This window comes from Odontesthes bonariensis, chromosome 20 (assembly GCF_027942865.1).
Source record: "Odontesthes bonariensis isolate fOdoBon6 chromosome 20, fOdoBon6.hap1, whole genome shotgun sequence".
NCBI classification, from domain to species: Eukaryota; Metazoa; Chordata; class Actinopteri; order Atheriniformes; family Atherinopsidae; genus Odontesthes; species Odontesthes bonariensis.
This window is the reverse complement of record NC_134525.1, coordinates 11,863,367-11,882,958: the sequence shown is the minus strand read 5'-3', so window position 1 is coordinate 11,882,958 and position 19,592 is coordinate 11,863,367. Positions and strand designations below refer to the sequence as shown.

At 41.6% G+C, this 19,592-nt stretch overlaps 1 protein-coding gene across 1 annotated transcript in view; it reads left to right on the top strand.

Annotated features, from left to right (window-relative positions):
* olfm3a (olfactomedin 3a) overlaps positions 1–19,592 on the top strand; it is a 30,972-nt gene that overhangs the window by 6,120 nt on the left and 5,260 nt on the right. The window contains exon 2 of the mRNA XM_075452196.1: positions 18,143–18,286. Coding sequence (XP_075308311.1) covers positions 18,143–18,286 — 144 coding nt within the window. The remainder of the gene's footprint in view (positions 1–18,142; positions 18,287–19,592) is intronic.

Here is a 19,592-nt window from a genome sequence, read left to right as displayed (position 1 = left end):
TTAAGATTATCAAGTGTTCAACTGAGAAAATTCAACAGAACATGCTACAGCGCTCATGATGTTAGTCGTCTATATTACGCTAGCTCCAAGCCAGCAGGAGAAGCATTGGTGGGATTTGCTGGATAGGCCAAACATCCATGTGTGAAAAGTAATGCACATCTTCCCCAAAACTACTCTTTGCACTGCTCTTAAGCCTTTGTATTTCAATGGTCAGAGATGGTTTTACTTTATTCCCATTCACACAACTTCTGCACATGGCGAAATCCAAAGCATAACAAGCCTGCATCCCTTGCTATCAATATAAATGGCTGTTCTGGATCTTGGTTTAGCAAACAGTCAATTGAGTTGGCTGTGCATCTGCTCTACAATAAAGATCAACACAAGGATATGGAGTGGGGAAAAGCCAGCTAGTGAGGTCTGAGGGGCAAAGGTTTTGCTTAGTTCATTTAAACAGCACTTAGCATGGCTGCCACTCCCGAGTCATTTCACTGAGTTAAAGACTTTACGACCAGAACCCGGGTCCCGAAAGGGGCTTCCTGAGTCCAGGTTGGCAGCAGCGAGCCATACATTTCCAGACATCAAAGGTCAGAAGTACGTAAGTAACTGGTCAGAAGAGGACAAAGAGCAGCCTGCCAGTTTAGAATAAGCAGAGTGGCTTCACAGAGTTTTTAAGTTGAGGACTGCACTCTACAGTCGAGGAGATGTAGGATTGCTAGGAGCTGGAGTCATGACACTCAAGCCTGGACCCTTTCTGTAATTAAGGAAGAAGCAAGAGAGGGTAAATAAATAGGAGCAGCTGGGGGCAGGAACAGTGACACCACTTTTGTTCAAACTTATATCAGATCAAACCTGTTGCTTTGGCGAATAACTTGTTTTAATGTGTTGGCAGCCTGTTGTGTGCAAAGTGGGGGACATCAATTTAAAATGTGGACTGGATTAGCACAATTGTTGCTAAAGAAGGCAGAGTAATGACGTTTTAACATTTATTCCCCCTCTATAAAATCAGGAGAGAAGTTACTGCTAACTGCTCAGCTGTTGGACCTAAAATATCCCTACAAATAAATGTCACTTACTTACTCTATCAAATAAGCAAGGTACTTTGCAAAAGAGAGTGGGTGCTTGAGTGGGGGTGGCTGAAAGTAAAATTCAAAACTAAGTTATCTGCAGAGAGATTTAGTGCTTTTAGAAGATGTAAGATAATTCTGTAAACAACTGCAGGAGACACAATAACATGTCAACCATCTCTGGCAGGACTCAACCTTTTCCGTTGAGTTGAGTCATGCTTCACCTTTTGATATGAATGCCTGATACAGCTAGACAAGCATGTTTCTATGTGAACATGCTTGCACTGTTTTGATTAATGTTCTAGTTGTCAAAAAAAGCCTATGCATATAGTGAGTAGCTGGCAGGACGTTAGCAAAGTATTTAATATTTAGCTAGCAGCCTGAACTTATGGAAAATATCTAAATGTTAATTATAAACACTAAGTTTTGGTGTTATTTTTTCAAAAACAAAAGCTCCTCCTTATTGTATCCCACTGATTCACTAATAACACTATGACAGTGCAAATATCAAAGATAAAGATATTACTAATTCGTTAATTAGAATTAGCCTCAGATAACCTGAAAAACAATTTACAAGCCTGTTTAGGATTTAACCAGTTTAGGAACATTCTCAGAAAGTTACTGAAAGGCATTTCTATGAATTAGGGAATCAATTAACTGAAATTGTTAGTAAGGAAAGGAAAGTAATTAAAGCAAATAAATTGCCATGTAACTTCAAAGAACCTCCTGAAATGCACTGCCCATATTAATGTGATGTTATCTAATAGTTAAAAGCAGCTCACACTCTTTTGCTTTTACAGTACATTAGTATGGAGGTGTAGTTAAGAGACTTTGCTGCAGTTTTAACATCACTACTAACACCGCCGAGGAGCATGATTAGAGGGAGAAATTTCAAAGGACACGTAAGAGCAAGAAATAATCAGGTGAACGACCTTTGCTTTAACGTTTCTGTGAAATGGGACCATGTCTTCGCTGCGGATTCTGTGGCATTGACATGGCAGCAGTGTCCTTTTCAAACATTTTACTTATCACGCAATACTAATGAGCACACTCGCACACTTTTCAGTTATCCAGACACACTGTCAAGACATATGCATGCTATTGACACAGGTTTATTGTGGCCATCAATTAAAGTAGGGTTCTTACTCTGGCAGAATGCCTCATGAGTATTACTTACACTACAAATTACAATTCCAACTATAGGGCAAAAGTAATGTGCAAATGTTATTGTTTGAAACTTTATCAAATAAATCGTCTTGGCTTGGTATTTCTTCGCTAAGCTTATTTACTTAAGAAGATTTGTGTTACGAACCCAGGTCTAGGGGATCAGGTTGGCAACATAAATGTGTCCAGAGGGAAAAGGTTTAAGTTTAAAAATAATTTATTACAATGACAAAAGTTCCAAAAACAAGACAGGGGGTACACTGTAACCACACAAACGACTAATTGGAAACACTAGAGTCGGCTAACTCAACATACTAAACCAAGCAAACAAGTGGAAGTACAAATTCAATCAAAGTTTCCATAAACCATCAAACAAACGACTGCAGCAAGCAAAGTGGCGGATCAGCTGTACAAATTGTGTTCCCAAGGCTGTCCCCCGTGGGGAAATGAGTTCAGGAGCCTTTTATAGCGTGCAGGTGGACATCATCCTTCACTAATTGGTTTGTCATCTCCCGCTGGTCCAATAGTGTTGCTCTGCAGTTCCCAGGCAGCCAACCACCGGAGAGTGCTCCCACACTTGAATCTGCATAGACATAAACAAATAGACATGCACATGCACAGCCTCTAGAGGCCAGGGGCCGTAACAATTTGGTTAATATAGATGGTTGTCTACTGATAAGGAATGAAAGAACAAAGATGTCCATCATTGCCTAGCTTTATTTAAGTGTTTTATTTAAGTTTGTGTACATATACTGTCCCAGCTGCTTTATATTCTATGTGTATGCACATACCATTTGGTTTTGGCCTGGAGCTGTCCACAATATTTCACCAATTACGTTTGATGACTATTTCATTGTCATCCTCCGTGGTGCTTATGACTGACATGTTGTCCTGGTTAGGCTGTCAGGCTGAGGACTCACTGAAGCACACCCTGGAGAAGGAGTGCAAGGATGTGAACAAGATACTGCTGCAGCTCATTCAGAGCCTGTCTGCGGCAGAATTTGCCAAGCTCCTGCAAAATGATCTATTCAATTTTCTCTTTGCTGGGGTCAGAAAAGGCAAGAAGGTGGCACGCCCCCAGGAAATTAATCTCCCCGCATGTCTTTCGCCACAGTCTCATCTGACAGAGGAAGGCCCTCTGCTTTGCTGTGTCTTTTTCCTCCCTCTATAGTGTTCAGCATCTCTTTGTCAGGATCTTTCTGGGACTTTTTTTGGCCACGGGAGTATTGCTGCCAGTGTTGCTGTTGCTCTTGTGCTTACAGGGTGTTACCATTTGTCATCGCTGTCTCCGATGTCTGCATCTCTCTGGTTACAGAGCTGGCTGCACATGCAAGTTCATCTTCCTCCTGCCATTAGAGCTAAAATGTTAACTCGTTTAAGCGGTATGATCATCAGTTACAGCACTGACATGCGTATTCCACTCCACTCGCCTCCCAATACCCTGGTGGCTTTTTGTTTGGACAGGCTGATAGATGACTGGTGAGATAGCATCTGTTTAGGTCTCTGACTTGTGGCAGGCAGGACGGCAGCATTATTGTGATGTGAGATTTAGCTTTGTTGGCATCTCTGCGGCCCAGATTTCTCTCTAACTATTATAGTGTGATGTTTTGACACAAAAAAAGAACATTGCTATGACACTGCTGAAATACACAGCAGAGTCTATGCAAGACATCGGTTTTGTGAAAAGACTCGATTGAGAGAGCGTACTATGAAGCGGACAGAATTGATGGTGACAAAGGTTAAAGCTTGTGACTGAGTTATTTCCAAGCTATTGCCATTCTTCTTTTATGACTCAGCATAGTGAGGATGGCGGTGCAACTTTAGACACTTAATCTACTCCCAACTCCATACTTTATGCCCGCGTGACAAAACTTTGATGACAGCTTATCAGTAATAGACTATTTGTGGCCCCCAGGCAGCTCATTGAGGGAATTGAGGGTTTACCTCTCACCATTAATTTAAGCCGTATTTATAACAGATTGGTTTCCACCATAGCCACTGACAAGCTTTTCTTTTTTTTTTTTGTCCCTCTCCCCATAATCTCACCTTTGGTAATCCTTTGAGGATTTCCACACATTGCCAGACTGATACTGCTGCAGCACAGCAAATCTGAAATGGCTAAAGAAATTACATCAAGAGTCCAAAGCTATAATCAGCAGGGTGGAGATTCTTTAGGTGCAGACAGCCAGCTATGGACTTGCTTGGAATCATGGCAGCAGCTAAAGCAGATCTGTTTAACTCTGAATAGAATCTTTCCTTTTCTGGGTCTGCATGCAGAGTGCAAAGAAGAAAAAGAAAAAGAGCAATATCGAATTTTACGGGCTGTGATTTGGGGTAAAAAATACTGGTTTAAAGGCAAGTGAACTAAGAAACAACACAACCTAATACCACTCCTCTTTCAACTGTGTTTTATACCTGCTTACAGCTGTAGGTAAGAGCAAAGGAAGTAATATGGATCTCATGACTATTCCAATGACGTTTATTGACTTAATCTTGTCCACATCACCTACATTATCATATCCATTCACTTCCACTCTCTCATTACCCCAATACATCTTTCCCTGAGTCAAACAAGAAGGTTCAGAAGGACACTTTTAATGGTAAGTGCGCAGTTTTCAAGGAGAATCACATGTTGATGGCGGAGTGACAAACAGAAAAGAGGTTCACGTAAGTGTATAACTGGCAGGACACCTGTGTGCCATGGAGAGCATGAATCATATCTTCCACATTCATTATCATTAATGTTCACACCTTGTAGGTGTACTGTTTGCATGTGTTCAGTGAGATTAGGACAGTCAGTGCAGCATGCTAGCTGAGATCAAACAGTTGTGTCGATTAGAATGGGACAGTGGTGTAGACTGCCATTTCTGATGGTACCCTCACAAACATGTTTTACCTGCAAGAGATGTTTAGAAATGTTTATGTTCAAGAATGAATCAGTAATAAAATTTGGCATCATTTTAGCACCAGCAAATGTTGTGATTAATGAACAGTCATTAGCGAAAACCCCAACTCCTCAAGATTCTTGCCTCAGTAAATTATAGTGTGTTTAATTCATTAGTAGAAAGAAAATTGTCATTTGAACTGTTGACCACTGCTTATCCAAACTAATTTAAACTCAACACTACACTTCCTTGGTTGCCCAGCAACACACAACACATGTTTGGATTATATTGCTTGAATGGTTGTTGAGGAAAGCCAAGAGGAGTTAGAGAGATGTACACACATTATTAGTGAAATTCTTTTGGGTCTTTGGAATTTCCCACTGATTTTCCAGGAGTCTTAGATTGAAAATATAACTGGCAAATTAAAAGATAGTTCAATACCACTTTACACATGTTTTCGACCTTATTGTGAAGCAATATTCTAAAATGCCTGTTTTCCAATATTTGGGTAGCCTGATAAACCAGCCTAAATGGATTGGATGTCTAATTTAGTCTGGCTCCGATGAATGGATACAACGGAACATTGTTGATGAGCACAACCCGTTGTCTTTCAAACCGTGTCTGTGCCTATAGGCCAACGCTCTGACCCTCTGCCCCGCCCGCGTTGATTCAAAACACATCTCTGCGTTGTGATTGGTTTAGTTGCCATCTGCCAGATTCAGGGCAGTATTTTCAAAATGAAAAGTGGTTCGAAGCCAGACCCAACCGCAGGCAAAACATTTTGCCGTCCAGCAGTTGGCGCTGGTTTTCCAGGCTAATATTTGGGTCTATGCTGTCACAAATATTTGATTCACACACACACACACACACACACAACAGTTCAAAGAACTCCCGTTTGCCTGGGCTTATGAGTACAAGACATAAGGTTTGCTCATTCACTGTTCCTTATGTACTGGATCGGGGGGGGGAAATCAGTTGGGGTTTTACCACTTTGTAATGTTTCCATTTCTTCTCAAAACACCATAGAGACATCATGCGATGAAATTTTCCCGGTGTTATTTTCTACCATTCTTCCTGAAATCATGTCTTAAGGAGTGCAACAATACGGGGGTCAACGCTGTCACATTTTTATGTAACAAAAGACTCAACACATTCTCTATTGGGGGCACGGCAGGGAGATCCGTTTATTACCCACACGCTTTTCTTCTGCAGCCATGCCTCTGTAATGTGTGCAGTGTGTTTTGATGAAACATGCATCGATGTCTCTCGAAAAGATGACATCTTGAAAGCAACATATGTTGCTTTAAAATCTCTATGAACTTCTCTGCAATTATTGTTGCTATCACAAAATTGTAAATGAGCTTTGCCAAGGGCACAAATACAACCTCATGCCATCACAGAGCCTGGCTTTCGGACTTGCTGCTGATGCCAGTCTGGATGGTCTTTTTCGGTCTTTGATCATAAGGTTTCTTTTTTTTGCACAACAAAGTTGCGAGTGCTGTTTGTGACTGGAACTGTATTGTATGGCTTGAGAAAGATTCCCCACAGTCGTTAGTTGCCCAGACACTGGTGAATGACATTTCTTGTTGCAGTGCCGTCTGAGGGATGAGTTGATGGGAAGAAACATCAAATGTTGCTGTTTCAAACTGTCTGAAAGTATTAAATGTTTTTTTGTTTGATCTTCTGTGCAGTCTCAACTTTTTCTCATTGATGGTTAAACCTCTATTCTTTTCCAAAGTTTTTGCTGCTGGCCTGATTGGGCGTCTGAATATATACTGCTGTAAATGTCATGCTGGACTTTGGTGAGGCTTACGAGGCTTGAGCGGTAATCCAGTCAGGTGGTATGATGAAAGCCAAACATTATCAAGAACTAGAGCTGACACTGGTTATTTTTGAATAACAGCTAGATAACCCTGTTGCATAACTTACAAAAACAGTTGATTTAAATGAATCCGACTTGTGTGAGGACTGTTATTTATGTCACAACTGTTGGATGCCTAAGACTGTTGGGAATCTAGCAGGCCATCATTTGTAAAACTGTTTAATCACCCTGTTACCTTGTCAGGTGGGCCTACTTTGTTGATTTATTTTATTTCTTTAGAGGTCAGAACACAGACGTATACTTGAGTTACTTGTTTTCAGATAACCCCAGTAAAAAAAAAAAAAATTTTAACGACAGAGGCTTAACAATAAGTGGAACATCCTCAATGTAAAAATCAGAAATATAACAAGAAACACTAAACAGAGAGAGAGACTTGTCTGAAAAACAGAGGGAAATCAGAATACCCGGTTAATGTGCAGAAACTAATTATTATTCTTTATTTAATTTCTTACTGTGACATGATTAACGTGATGCCCTGAAACATCATTCTATCTATTATTCTGTATTCAATTTTCAAATTGAATTCAATTCAAATTTACTCTGACTGATAAAATATGTACGTTTTTTGCGTTTGTTAAGTGAATTTCCTGTTTTATTACAGGCTCAATGCAGCATGTAACTTGCTAACATGCATTCACTCTAAGAGTGGGAGGTTGTGGAGAGCCTTGTGTCGTGAACAGTTACGCAAAACCCGACAGAATTAGCTAACCCTTCATGTTAATGGGCTGACAGCAAACTATAAATGAAGTGATGGAATGTTTGAAGAGAAAACTATTGTGACAGAAACGGTTGTGACTAAATAGTTCAATCTTTGTCCTCCTTTGTAAAAAAGATGCATTTCAGGGTATGTTTCCACTTTTGGCTGAAGACTTATTGCAGCTGGCAGAAAACACTTTCCGTTGGCAACCTCACTGTAAAAATATCGATGACTGGCGTATATCAGCCTTTCCAAAACCCACGGGTCAAACTCGGCCAACACAGACTGGGAGATCAAGAAGAACAACAGAGGGAGGATGAATGCAGGTTGGCTGCCAGTTGTGTTTTTGTGTGTGCAGGATGAAATGTGTGTGACCATTCATGCAATTCTGTGTGCTTTACGTCTGATGCCTTTGCAGAGAGCAAAACTCTGCAGGGCGGCGGGGGACAGCTTTGAGCTGCTGGATGCTGTTTTGTAGGGATGATTAATGACTAGACTTTGGCGTGCAGCTCTATGAAACTATCGTTGCCCTGGAGCCTGATCTTTTCCTATCTGACATACTGAGAGACAGAAAGTGTGAAAGAAAATTGTCATGCCTCATCAGCAACACGGCTTTGTAAGTAAAATGGAACCGCTAAGTTGGATACATCGTGTCCGACAGTTATATTGACATGAATATACTCTTCAACATCAGAGCTACCATGTATTGCTTGTCTGGGATTTTTGATCAAACACTGAACAATCAGTCTGTAAGAATCCATCAGATGGGTAGTGCAGCTCTTTGTTATGCTCATTCTCTTCTCAGCACATGTTCAGTGAACTCCTCAGCTCATCTTCTTACGTTTGCCGTCTTTGTGCTGCTCTGTACTTCTTTGTCAGCACTGTCCTATTTTCTTTGTTTATTTCAGTACTTGTTTGCCTACATAATCACCTCTCCTATTCATAACCCTGCTCCTCCCTTTCAAATTCAACCTTCTTCTTTTTCTTGAGGTTTATCACTGCAAATACCTAACCCTATCCACGTATGAATATTTGCAGTGTTTCCTAAAAGACTGCGAATCCTTTAGAATTCTTTTGCATGAATATGACCTGAACATCATCAAAGGTTTTAAATAGTATGTGTTACCATCGTTTTCTTTGACTGTTGAGCTTGGAAGAACAAACTACTCCTTTGAATAAATGAACTTTCATCCCTGAGTGTTGATGGAGTTGGTCAGGAATTTGACTTAGCTGTTCCAAAACAATGAGTTCACCCTTCTGCAGCATTTTTATTCTCTTAAATCAAGTCATTTAGATCCTTTCCCATCGTCAGTTTTATCATGTTTACCCTCTGTGCTCAGAGGGCTACATTGTATTCAGAACCCAACCAGTAACTACAACTGTACCACCGCCCAAGGGACAAGCCTGCAACTACAATAAGATGAAGAGATGACATTACACTGTATCCTGCAGGCTGTGTTGTACTGAAGTTTCTGGCAAACCCAGCTTTTTCATATAGTTCATTATTCTTGGCTTTTGGACCGCAGAAGTCAGCTTCACACAGAGATTGAAAGGGAGCTGCCAGCTGTCTTGCAGACAAACAAAATCAATCAATCTCAACTATTTTCATCTGTGACTTGTTGCTTTCTGTTTCAGAGCCTCCATGTGAGACGTTATGGTTGGTAAATGAATATATGTATGTAGAAAAAGTCAGTTGCTCCCACTCTCTCATCTCTGACCTCAGCACCTATATTTACAATTTGCATGTACATCCAGATGTTGTGTTCCCATTTATCTACTCATTAAATACTTTCGCATTGTAGTAAGAAGACAGATGTTAGTGGGGGTTATTGGTATTTTGACCAGTGTAATAAGGGACTTTAATTGGACACTCTTATGGAGGGTGTCTTGGGTTTCCTCCATCTGGTCCTCCGGTCTGACTGTAGCATATACAGCCTAATGAGCATTTAAAGGTATCTAGACCTCGGAAGTCCTAGTTGCCTGTGTCATGACACAATTTCACAAATGTATGCTGCGACAATCCTTTCTCATGGTAAAATGTCAAACATGAACGGAACAAAAATATGCCATAATACCAACAATTCCTCCCCTTCTTTCATGCTTGGTGTCACGCTCCGTTTGCTTGGCCGCACTGTACGTTCACTTATACAGCAATGCTAGCGAAGCACTGATAAAGACTTTACTCCAAGCTACATTGCTATTGGCTAGTTAGCAGAGGTGAGCTGTAGCAGCAGACACACTGCATGAAGTTGTAAAACCACTACAACAGCAGTCTTTCAACCTCTGTCATGCTGAGAAATTGCAGTGAGCGCATAAGTGAGTTGTTTGTTAGCAGCACAAGTGGCCATCTGCTCTCTGCTTCAGAGCAGTCAGCTTCTAGCTTGTGTTAACATTCTAATTTAGCATTAACATGAGCCTCTGGTAACTAGCTAAACTCCCCAACTCCCTCAGAATATCCCTCAAAATATCCCCATCTTTAAGCTGTGGGGTTTATCAACATAAGTAAGACAGTTGGCAGAGCCTAGCAAACCCCTTTTTTCTTAAATGGATTGCCTGGGAGTTTAGCTTTGTTTACAGTTCTTAGGAGACTTACTGAATATGATCTCATTAAACAGCAAAAAACTGCATGCACAACAAGGACAAACAGAAAATCTGCAACAGTTTTCCGACAGTTTTTCTCACCAACAGTGAGTAAATTAACTGTTGATTTATAACGTCCCTAAAGCTAATGTTAAGTTTTCATTGATGGGTAACTCAGATTTAGAGCGGTAGTTGAAGCCAGAGTTACTTGTGCTAAACAGAAGTTGTTTGCAAGGTTAATAGGCCGTAAGGTGAACCTCGAAAACTCCTTCAGAACACCAGGCTTGTTCCGCGCTCTCCGAACCAAACACGCTTCAGCTCATTAAAAGATTTGAGTTATGTTGAGGTTTAAAAAAAAGTTTCGCCGCTCAGAACACAGTACTTTTTTAGTTCGCAACGTTTAAAGGAATAACTAGTGCCTGGCAAGGCGTATGTACATATTCGGCAGGCGTAATAACAGTTTGGCTCGCGAGAGGTGCCACGGTTGAGACGTCATAAGAATGGTCGAATCGGATAGCTGGTATGTCAGCTGAGCTGGTAAACAGAAACAGCACCGCAGCAGCAGCGCGATCATCCAGCAGTACCGAAGAAGACGAAATTTCGACCGAAAGATTTGTTACATGCACATATCTTCTGTTAAGCATGAGGAAACACAGAATTTCACCTGCACAAGGTGGAATGGAAGGAATCAGAAGGAACAAATAAAGAAGCACTTGCTAAGTTCTTATACGATGCGTGGCCACATGCTGATCTTACAGCAGTGGGAAGAAACCTCAGCTTGTACATAGCACATCAACATGTCACCGTGACTGTACTGGAAGTTGTGCAGTCTGTTCGTGCTGTGGAAGACCTGCAGTGTGACCACGAAGAATGTGACACAAGGGTGTTTTTGCATGCACAACATGCTGCACAGGAACATAAGACTGTCATTATTAAGAGCCCTGACACTGATGTAGCAGTCATTGCTGTGAGTCTGCAGAAAGATTTGCCATGCAGCTTGTACTTTTTCACAGGGAAGGGCAACAGAACACGCATAATGGACATTACCAAGGTGTCATCAGCTCTCGGAGCCAGTGTGTGTTCAGCCTTGATTGGGATCCATACATTCACTGGGTGTGACACCACAAGGCAAAAAGAAGACATTTGCTGTGGCATGCGAGAAAGATGTCTACCTGAAGGCTTTCAGAAATCTGGGGACTGAATTTAACTTGGACCACTCTACATTTGCATTACTTTGCAAATATGTATGCCATTTGTACGATCAGCCAACCCGCAGAAAACATCAATGAGGCTAGGTACAAAGCTTTCTGTATGGCATCATCAGCCTTGCCAGAATTATCTATCCCCCCAACAAGTGATGCCCTCCACCAGCACAGCAAAAGGGCAAATTATCAGGCTAAAATAATAAGGTCATGTGTAAAGCAAAAGATTGGACTCATTTGAATCGGTGGTGGAGAGGAGGACACTGAACAAACTGTTATCCATCATGGATAACCCCACCCATCCTCTCCACCAGCTGCTGGTTGGACAGCAGAGCTCATTTTCCAACAGGCTCATCCAGCTCCACTGTCACAAGGACCGTTTCAGGAAATCCTTCCTACCAGCAGCCATCACCATATACAACACCTCCCCTGGCTGGAAGAGAACTTCAAGCTCAATAGGCTTGAAGTCTCTCCTAAAAAACAATAACAAAAAACAAAAAATACTGTAGATTTGTACATAGCAAATGTTTATTCACTATTTTTATTTATCTTATATTATTTTATTTTATATTTATTTTATTCTATTCTATTTGCTTGTTTTTTACTACTTTAATTGTTTTCATATACTGTATGCTGCTGCAACAAAACAATTTCCCAAATTGTGATTAATAAAGTATTAATAAAGTAGACTTGTGCAGGTGTTCCAGCTGTTCAAACACCACAAAGGAAACAGAGGATAAAGAAGATGACAGCTGCCCTGACACTGACAGTGAGGAATAGTGTATGTATGTGCGCGCGCGTTTTTTTTTTTTTTTTTTTACCTTTATTCTATTCCATTTGTATCATTCCTTTTATTATGGTTATGTATATAAGTTTATGCCGGTTGATGTGTATACCCTACTTGTTTTGATTTTGTTATGTGTTGTATAGTTATTAGTGAATAAATCAGTAAATGAATACCTGAATGGTAAATGGCTAAATTGGCTCAATTCAGAAATACATGAATGAGCATTATCGTTGATAATTATTATTTTATGTTCACTTTAAAATGATATTTTTCGAGATTCCTTTCTGTAGGTTAGTTTTGACAGCACCAGGCAGATTGTCATTTTCCCAGTTTGTTGTCGTAAATCGGCAACGTGATTGGTCCAGCGCGGTCACGTGGTGTCTTGTGACGTCAAAATCGTCATTCAGCCCTGCGGAAAATATCTTCAGAAAACGTCTCGGTTTAAAAAAAGTACAGGATTCTGTGACGCGAAACTTTTTTTATATGTGCAAAATAAGTTGGTCATTTTTAATCAGCTAACGGGCATGTAGTTCGGAGAGCACGGAGCGAGCCTAAACGAAAACGGGGTTCACCTTACGGCCTTGTGAGGGACCATGCTTAATAAGGACAAAGGTATTCAAAAATGAGGAACAATTTCAGTTTAATTGTTCCAAAAAATGAATAAATCCAAACAAGTCAAAATATGAATGACAATTAAATCATACAAAAACATATTTGGGCCCAACTAAAATGAGGTCAACTAATTTAACACTAACACAACCAAAAACTGACCTGCAAACAAAGAACAAAAGGCTGCTTAAATAGGGACGGAGTAACCCAAATCTGCCACATGAGGGAGCATAATAAAGGGGAAAAGTTACAAAATTACCTACAGCAAAATATAAAACAAATAAAGCAAAACTAACTTTAACTTAGCACAAATAATAAGTGAATGTTAAAGTGACAAAATTAAGAAACTAAGGCCAAAGTTAACAAATAAAGTTCCCCTCCCCAGTCTTTTAGAAATGGTGGCATATTCCAGGCCTCCTCCTCCAGCTGATCTCAATTTGCAGCACACGATGTGGTGGTGGTAAGAGCATCCACCACACACTCCCCCTCCTCTGAAGGCTCACTTGGTCCAGCGGGACAAGTAGTCAGCGGTAGCATTCCGCCTGCCGGGAATGTGATGCACCTCAAACTTGTAGGGCTGCATGGCCAGATACCAGCGGGTTATCCGACTATTGGTATCTTTCATCCTCTCCAGCCATGTTAAAGCCTTATGATCAGTCTCCAATACAAACTTCCTTCCCAAGAGGTAATAGCGAAGGGAATCCAAAGCCCACTTTATTGCCAGGCACTCCTTCTCTATGATGGAATAACGGGTCTCCCTGGGAAAAAGTTTACGGCTGATGAAGGCGATTGGATGACGATCACTTGAAGAACCCTGGAGCAGCACAGCGCCAAGACCTTTATCTGACGCATCAGTTTGCAAGACAAACTCCTGCTGGAAGTCAGGGCAATGAAGGACAGGATCTTTACTTAAGGCCTGCTGAATGTCTCTGAATGCTTCCTTAGCTGCTTCAGTCCACAGTAGTACACTGGGGCCTCGCATACTGGTCATGTCTGTAAGCAGAGAAGCTCTGGCAGAGTAATTAGGGATAAATTTATGGTACCAACCAGACATACCTAGGAAGGATTTAAGTTGTTTTCTTGTCTGGGGAAGTGGGCAAGATTGGACGGCCTCAATTTTTTTTATTTGTGGCTTCACCAATCCTCCACCAATGACAAAACCCAGGTACTCCGTTTCCCTCTTTGCTATGGCACACTTGGATGGATTCACCGTCAATCCTGCTCTCTGGAGACACTCAAATATCACTTTTAGATGTTGCAGGTGTTCATCCCAACAATTGCTGTAAACAATGATGTCATCCAGATATGCAGAGGCAAAATGTGAAAGGCCATTGAGTACCTTATCCATTAGGCGCTGGAAGGTGGCAGGAGCCCCGTGAAGTCCAAAAGGCATCACTCTGAAATGGTACAGGCCCCATGGTGTTCTGAAAGCCGTCAGCTCCTTGGCCCTGGGGAAAAGTGGCACCTGCCAATAGCCTTTGGAAAGGTCAATGGTGGTGAGATATTTTGCTTTGCCTAGCTTCTCAATAAGATCATCAATGCGTGGAGTTGGATAGGAATCAAATTTTGAGATTGAATTGAGGTAGCGAAAGTCAATGCAGAACCTTATTGTTCCATCTTTTTTAGGGACAAGAACAATCGGATTGCACCACTCGCTCTGTGATGCCTCAATAATCCCAAGAGAAAGCATCACTTCAATTTCCTTTTTAAGTGGTTCCAGAAGTCTTTCAGGTATGCGATAGCTCATTCGTTTTGGAGCAGCATCTTCTTTCAGGGTAATGTCATGCATCATCATATCAGTGTAACCTGGATTCTCCTGGAACACATTAAGTGGACAGACTGCCCTCACCTCTGACTGTTGTCTTTCTGACAGATGATCCAGATTAAGCTTGGAGGCTGAAGGAATAGGGAAATATTGCTCCTCTGGTTCCTCGTCCTCTGGTTCCTCGTCCTCTGTACACCGAATATAGAAGGTGGTTTTATCTTTGTCCCGGGACACCCACTCCTTAAGCAGGTTCACATGGAGAGTCCGAGAAGAGCGGCTTTTACCTGGAACAGAGATTTTATATGTCGTTGGCCCCAATTTCCCTAGTACCTCATATGGTCCTTGCCACTTGGCCAGCAGCTTGCTTTCCTCTGAAGGCAGCATCACAAGTACTTTTTGGCCCGGCTTGAACCCTCTCTCCCGGGCGGCAGAGTCATACCAGGTCTTCTGTTTACGTTGAGACATCTTCATGTGCTCCTGAGCCAGGATTGTCATCTTCTCCAGCTTCTCCCTCATCTGGAGCACATAAGACACAACATTTACAGGTTCTTTGGTAGTTTGTCTCCCCTCCCACAGTTCCTTCAGAACTGTCAGAGGTCCCCTCACTTCATGACCATACAATAACTCGAATGGAGAAAACCCGGTGGAGACCTGTGGAACTTCTCTGTATGCAAACAGAATATATGGTAGCCATTTGTCCCAATCGGAGCCCGTTTCACTCACAAATTTCCGTAGCATTTGTTTAAGTGTTTGATTAAACCTTTCAGTGAGGCCATCTGTTTGTGGATGATACGGTGTTGTTCTCAGTCCTTTAATCCCCAGCAACTGATACACATCTTTCAGCAGTTTTGACATGAAATTGGTGCCCTGGTCAGTTAGTATTTCCTCAGGAAATCCAACTCTAGAAAAAAATTGCACCAAACAGAATGCAACATTCTTTGCTTTGACAGCTTTCAGAGGAAAAACTTCTGGGTATTTAGTTGCATAGTCCACAATCACCAGCATAAACCGGTTACCGTTTTTACTTCTTTCTACTGGGCCCACTATGTCCATACCCAAGCGTTGAAATGGTATGCTCAGGATTGGAAGAGGTTGGAGAGGAGCTTTGTTGGGGAGTCTGGCTGATGTAATTTGACAGTCTGGACAGCTCCTGCAAAACTGTGCAACATCCTTGCGCATGCCAGGCCAAAAAAAACAACGCTTTATGCGGGCTAAGGTCTTATGCTTCCCCAGGTGGCCAGCCCAAGGAATCGAATGGCCCAACTTCAAAACAGTTTCTCTCACTGCTTTGGGGACCACCAGCTGTTTATTTGGCCCATTTTGTCGGCAAAGAATGTCATTATGAATGCAAAAATCATTTTTATTGACTTTGGCTTCCTTAAAGCACTTCACAAGATTTATATCCTGGTGCTGCAGCTCTAATATATTACCAGGGATTTTGAAATCCGGGAGTACCTCAGGTTGTGGTGTGTCAGGAGGAACTACCACCGTCCCTTGAAACTTCTCTCTTCTCCGCAGTCTTTTGGACTTCCTTTCTTTAGTTTTTCCTGTAGAAAACTCCACATTGTAAAATGGCAAAGTAGTAAGGTCAGAAACAATTTCTTCAGATTGCTTTGCTTGGGCCCAGGTGAGAGCAACATTACACTGAGGAGACTGTAGCAGGTCAATCAGCACGGGCAAGTCATTGCCAAAAATCACTGGAAAGGGTAAATTATCTACTACCCCAACATTAAGCAGGTAAGTTTGCCCCTTCACAGTGACATAAACATCTGCAGTCGGATACTTTCTCTGGTCACCATGGACACAGCAAATTGTAACGGTCTCACTGGTGCAAACAAACTGGGGTAAAACATACTGGCGCTGGACCAAAGTCTGTGTACTCCCTGTATCAATCAGGGCCTTTAGTGCCTGCCCGTTGAGCTCCACAGAAGTCTCCATTAATGGTTGCATTGCTCCAGCCTTTCGAGTCTCTTCCCTGGGCACAACGCACATCTGGGACAACTTAACAGCATTGTGAGGGCACATTGGTTTGGTGTGACCCTCCTGTCCACATAAATAACAAATTGGCTTTTTCCCTTGAAATTTTGAGCCAAATCTCTCTTTAAAGGGGAGCTTACCCACACCTGAAACCTGTTGGACGGGAGGTTGATTACGACCATCCTGACAGGTTTCAGGTGTGGGTAAGCTCACTTGTGAAACTCGTGGCTACTTTTAGGGCTCAACTGCAGAAAACCAGAAATTTCTTGAAACTGATATTTTTCCCCTCTGTTAAAAGAAAAAAACATGCCAGGCTAGGTCATGACAATAACATCTACATTAACGACATGTCCAAACACAAAAAGAGAACATTCTGAGCATGCCACGTAAGCTGATTCTGTGTGAAGGCTAAACTAAAACACGAATGTAATTCATTAGTGTGAACAGAGAATGGAGTAACTTGTTGTTTGACACGACATTACGATATAAGGGAAAACATCAGAGAAATTGATACGTGGGCGCAATATGTTGTTAAATTTTCCAGTGGATGCTCATTACACAAAGCAACAGTGCGTGAAGTAAGCTGATATGCCTAAAGCCTTTGTTTATCATGTACATACAGATACGCTGAGAACAGAGTTTTTTAAAAAATGGTAGTTTTTCTGACAAAACACGACATTGGGATATGGGAAGAAAAAGTTTGCTTTGCAGGGCCTTAGTGTCATCCTCATACACTTCAACAACAACAACTCATGACAAATAATACAGAGCCTCAAGACCTCTCTTTTGTGGGTAGGAAAAAAAAAACCTAAAAAAATAAATCGATTTTTGCTGCATAGGGAAACAGCAGCCCCTTCCATGTTTCAGCCCCAACACAGCTGACAAGCAGGAGCAGAAGTCATGTTGACACATATAAAACATTATTGCTGTATGTTGGGGTTTGGTCTTACTCACTTCTGCTACAATTACCTTTCTATTACACGCAGAAATATCCAGAAAAATCTCATTTTACCACGATGAAGATTGACTGCCCTTATTCGTACCAGACAGGATAGCGGTGAGCACATCTAGGAAATGATAAATGCAAACCCGAAATGATGAATAACCTCCAGCTGTGCAATAAGCGAAGGAACAATGTATAACTTGGATGATTTTTGTCTCAGGCACAAGATTGGACAACGCTTCCCTGCTACTTCTGTGCTTACTTCTTCCTTCTTTTATAATACTAAATATGGTAGTTTTCCACATTTAGAAATGTGACTGTTGTCTTAGAATGAGGGTAGTCACATGCCCATAAATGATGTTCATAAGGCTTAACTCTTCTGCTCTCTTTCCAACACTTCTTTATCAGTTAAGCTTCCCCCCAGTTTTCTAAAATGTGTTTACATGTACTTTGAAAGCAACCCAGGTGAATACACTGATGGGATCTGTCCAAGTGTTTTTTTCCACAGTGAATGAATGATTATGAAATCAAATCATATGTTCTAACCTCAGAGTGTGTGTTCTGTGTGTTTTTGTACATACTTGCAGACTATCGGTCCCAAGGAGGGATGGCAGGTGTACAGCTCAGCTCAGGATGCTGACGGGCGCTGTATTTGCACAGTGGTGGCACCAGAACAGAGCCTGTGCTCTCGAGATGCCAAGAGCCGACAGCTCCGCCAACTACTAGAGAAGGTAAGCACATGTAAAAGGAGATATTTACCATCCTAGTGGACCACGCATAAGCACGCATGCTCTTTGGTAAAGCCTATACGAGTTATATGTATTCATTTATTGTTTTTTCTTTATTTGTAATTTGTTATTAGAATGATACTCCTCCTAACACAAAAAGTTAGCATGTGCATTCAAAGTCGTTTTTACATACTCATACAAACAAACACTAAGTGTTTCCTTGCTGGAACAGCAGTCTCCAAATTGCACAATAAAATGTCAGGGTTTCATGACAACATTTATTTAAGGTTGGCTTTTAGCAGCACATTATTAGCTGTGTGCCACTGTTGTCAAGTGGGGGTCTTCCGTGGGCATTTGTTTCACTTCAGCTCAGCGTCAGAGTCTCTACGCTTTCTTTGTTCCTCTCTTTCATGTGTTATTTGTGTTTATGTGCGAGCATGAAGGCTCAGCTTAGTGTGTCTCGACTGGTCAACCCTGCCTCAGCGACTTCACCTCTCAGATGTTTGTGTACCTTCAGACTGGTCGGGATACCTTTGTTGACCCCTGTCCACCATGAAGGTGCAGAGAGTGGGCATGTAAGTGCTGAAAATGAACCATCAAACAGGGACCTGTTACCTGTCCAGGGTGTACCCCACCTTTTGTCTGATGGTAGCTTGTATAGGCTCCAGCTTGGCAAGAATGCACTATGTGAAGAAGGGAAACCAATAGAGGCAGCATGATGCTCAAGACAATGTTATGCTGGGAAACCTTGAAACTTTACATTCATGCGAACGTTAATTACCACAAGCTCCACCTTTGTTGCATACTGTGCACTATGTGCACTATGCACACTATGAGCACTGCCACACTGCCCACATTTTTCATTTTTCATTGAGTATCTGTAGGGACGGGCTGGAAAAACAAGTCCAATCCACAGATGCCAAACCCCTAGGTAAAGAAGACTTTACACAATGTAAGGCAGGTGTTTAGGTCGAAAACTATGAAAATTTTTTATTCTATTTGATTGAATTCAATTTAATTTATGCTTAATTGAAGGCTCATAAGCCTCGTTTGGACGGCATCGCTTAGCACTGCCTTTTTGTGACGTGTAATCATGCCCAACATACGTTCCCGGGATTGAGGCAATCATGTTACTTGGTTAGGGTAAAATACGACAGTCACCATCCGGGACACCAGTTTGCTGGTCGCCATGGTCACATGTAATCACAATGATCACAACAAAGCGTCACTCTCTGGTTTGTTTCAGAAAATAACTTTACTTGGTTAAGGTTACAAACCAGCATGGTTATAACTTTTCACAACACAACCT